This window comes from Rhagoletis zephyria, unplaced genomic scaffold, assembly GCF_001687245.7.
Source record: "Rhagoletis zephyria isolate East Lansing unplaced genomic scaffold, Rhagoletis_zephyria_1.1 Rzeph_scaffold_29499, whole genome shotgun sequence".
Classification (NCBI taxonomy): Eukaryota; Metazoa; Arthropoda; class Insecta; order Diptera; family Tephritidae; genus Rhagoletis; species Rhagoletis zephyria.
Window position 1 is genome coordinate 2,112 of NW_016186556.1, and position 2,149 is coordinate 4,260.

Sequence of the window (2,149 nt, forward strand, 5' to 3'; positions counted from 1 at the left end):
TCGCACAACGGCAACACTGTTGTGGGTATCAGACCCAAGTCATACCGCAATTTTCGCGACCTGAAATTGCTGAGACAAAATTCTACTACCTTCCCCCTCCCGCCCTCAAAAAGCCGAATTTAGACGGTCTGAAAATAGTAGTGCTAGCAGGCTTATTAATTTAATTTTAATTAAGATTATAGCTCAAAATTGTTTATCATCGCCCCATTCCCGCAATCCTGGCTACGCCACTGTGCACATGCATATATATATAAATATGTATGTACAGATACGTATATACAGACACCATTTATGTGATTATTGGTACATTTATCACCCTGTAGCACATTGCTTGCTTTATCGCCTGTACTCACCTATCGCAATTGGTTGCCCGTGCCTTGAGCGTATTGTCGATGCGCGCAGCATGTCCATTATGAGCGCTTGACCGGTGAGTTGTATGCCGCCTGGCACTATCTTCAGGTGCCCCATGCCATCCTGCAATGATGATAAGACAAAAACCATTGAAGGTCAATTAACAACAATTGAGCTGGGTAATGAGGCGTATGCCGTATATGTATGTATGTATGTATGTACGTATGTATGTAGTTATCTAAAATAGGTATAAAGTGACTGAGGTGACCGCGGCGTATGAGTGATGTCAACTGGTCGATTCTACTGCCATGAAAAGTTGCAAGCCTCGACCTGCTGACAACAAACAAACCACTGCACTGTATAGTAAGTGAATTTTGGTTGTTGTAAAATGTACAAAATATATGTATGTATACATTTGTATACTTGTGTGCCACACTCACCGTCGTAAATTCCATCACCTTCAGTATCCACAGCGTCAACACCAAATTGGTGATGATGAGCAGCATCAGCAGTACGAGCAGTCCATAAAGGCATTTCTTACGCCAACCCACCAACTCCAAATGCGCACCCAGGCTATCCATGAAATCGTTGTTACCTTTGTATAGTGTGTTGTTGTTATTATTATTGCTGTGATTGCTGCTATTGCCACTCGCACTCGCACTTGCACTGCCACTGCCAGTAACAGCAGCACCTTTGGGCATTCTCTTTGGCAGCGCTTGTTGTTGTAGTGTTTTCTCTTGTTGTTGTTGTTGATATTGACGTTGTGCCTGCTTCACCTTGATTGTGGCACGTTGTCGCTTGTCGTGTCCGTTCTGTTGTGAATTTGCAACCACCACCACTGGCGAAGCTTTGCTTGTGTGGCTGCCCACTAAATCGACACTGTCAGCGGCATAAGCAGCACGCGGCGTTGTTGTTGTTGTGGCAACTCGTGGCAAAGTGCGATTGCGTGGCGAGCGTGTGGTTGTTGTACTACTTTCAATGTGTCTAACAGCAGCGCCAGCATCGCCAACACTGCTAGCACCTGTGGCAAGTCCTAGAATGCTGTCAGCAATCGTTGTTTTTGCTTTTTGCGTTTCTTTTGTTATTGTTGTGGTTGTCGTCGGACCGCCACCATTCATCAAAATCGATGTGCTCACCGTAGCTGCATGTTGCAAGTTATTGCCGCCAATGCTGTTACGGGAAGGTGATTTTGAATCTCGCTGTTTTTGTTGCTGTTGTTGTTGTTCTGTATGTAGCGAATTTTTAATTAATGTTGCTACTACTGTTTGACTGCTCAAACAGTTATTGTTGTTATGGCGTAGTTGGTATTCAATTTGTTGATGTTGCAACTGTTGTTGTTGTTGTTGCTTTTTGCGCTTAAACGTTGCAGTTGGCGATGTGAACTGAAATGTCGCCGCTGTCTCGAGTTGAAGATCGCCTGCCGTTGAGTCTCGCTGTTGTTTTTGTATCAAATCTGGTGATTGCTGTGAAAGAATGTTGTCGCACAGTTTAGTATTGTTGTTAGCTGATATAGTAGCTGCGGTTGGTGGCATAAAACCATTTTCTTTGCTGCGCTTTGGTGAAGTTGGAAAATGATGAGCGAAATGTAGCGCGTGTGGCAAGTTAATGTTGCATGTTCGTGATATGATGCGAAATGCGTTTAAGTTAGTTTAATTGCATGAAGCGCAATGACATTGAGTGGTTATGCCGGTGTTGTGGTGGTTATATTAGGCGTTTGGCCGATGAAAGTGATTAGGTGACGGCAAAAGGTCGGCAAATGTAGCAAATGAGAGCAAAGAGTGTAAATTAAATGACTGCC

At 43.9% G+C, this 2,149-nt stretch overlaps 1 protein-coding gene across 1 annotated transcript; it reads right to left on the bottom strand.

Annotated features, from left to right (window-relative positions):
* Positions 1-353: 353 nt before the first annotated feature.
* LOC108382921 (ras-interacting protein RIP3-like) lies at positions 354-1,883 on the bottom strand (the record flags this gene model as incomplete). The annotated part of the gene is made up of 2 exons (XM_017639287.1): positions 792-1,883; positions 354-474 (listed from the first exon to the last, which is right to left on the bottom strand). Coding segments are annotated over exons 1-2 (1,213 nt in total), but the record flags the coding sequence as incomplete, so codon positions are not given.
* Positions 1,884-2,149: the final 266 nt, after the last annotated feature.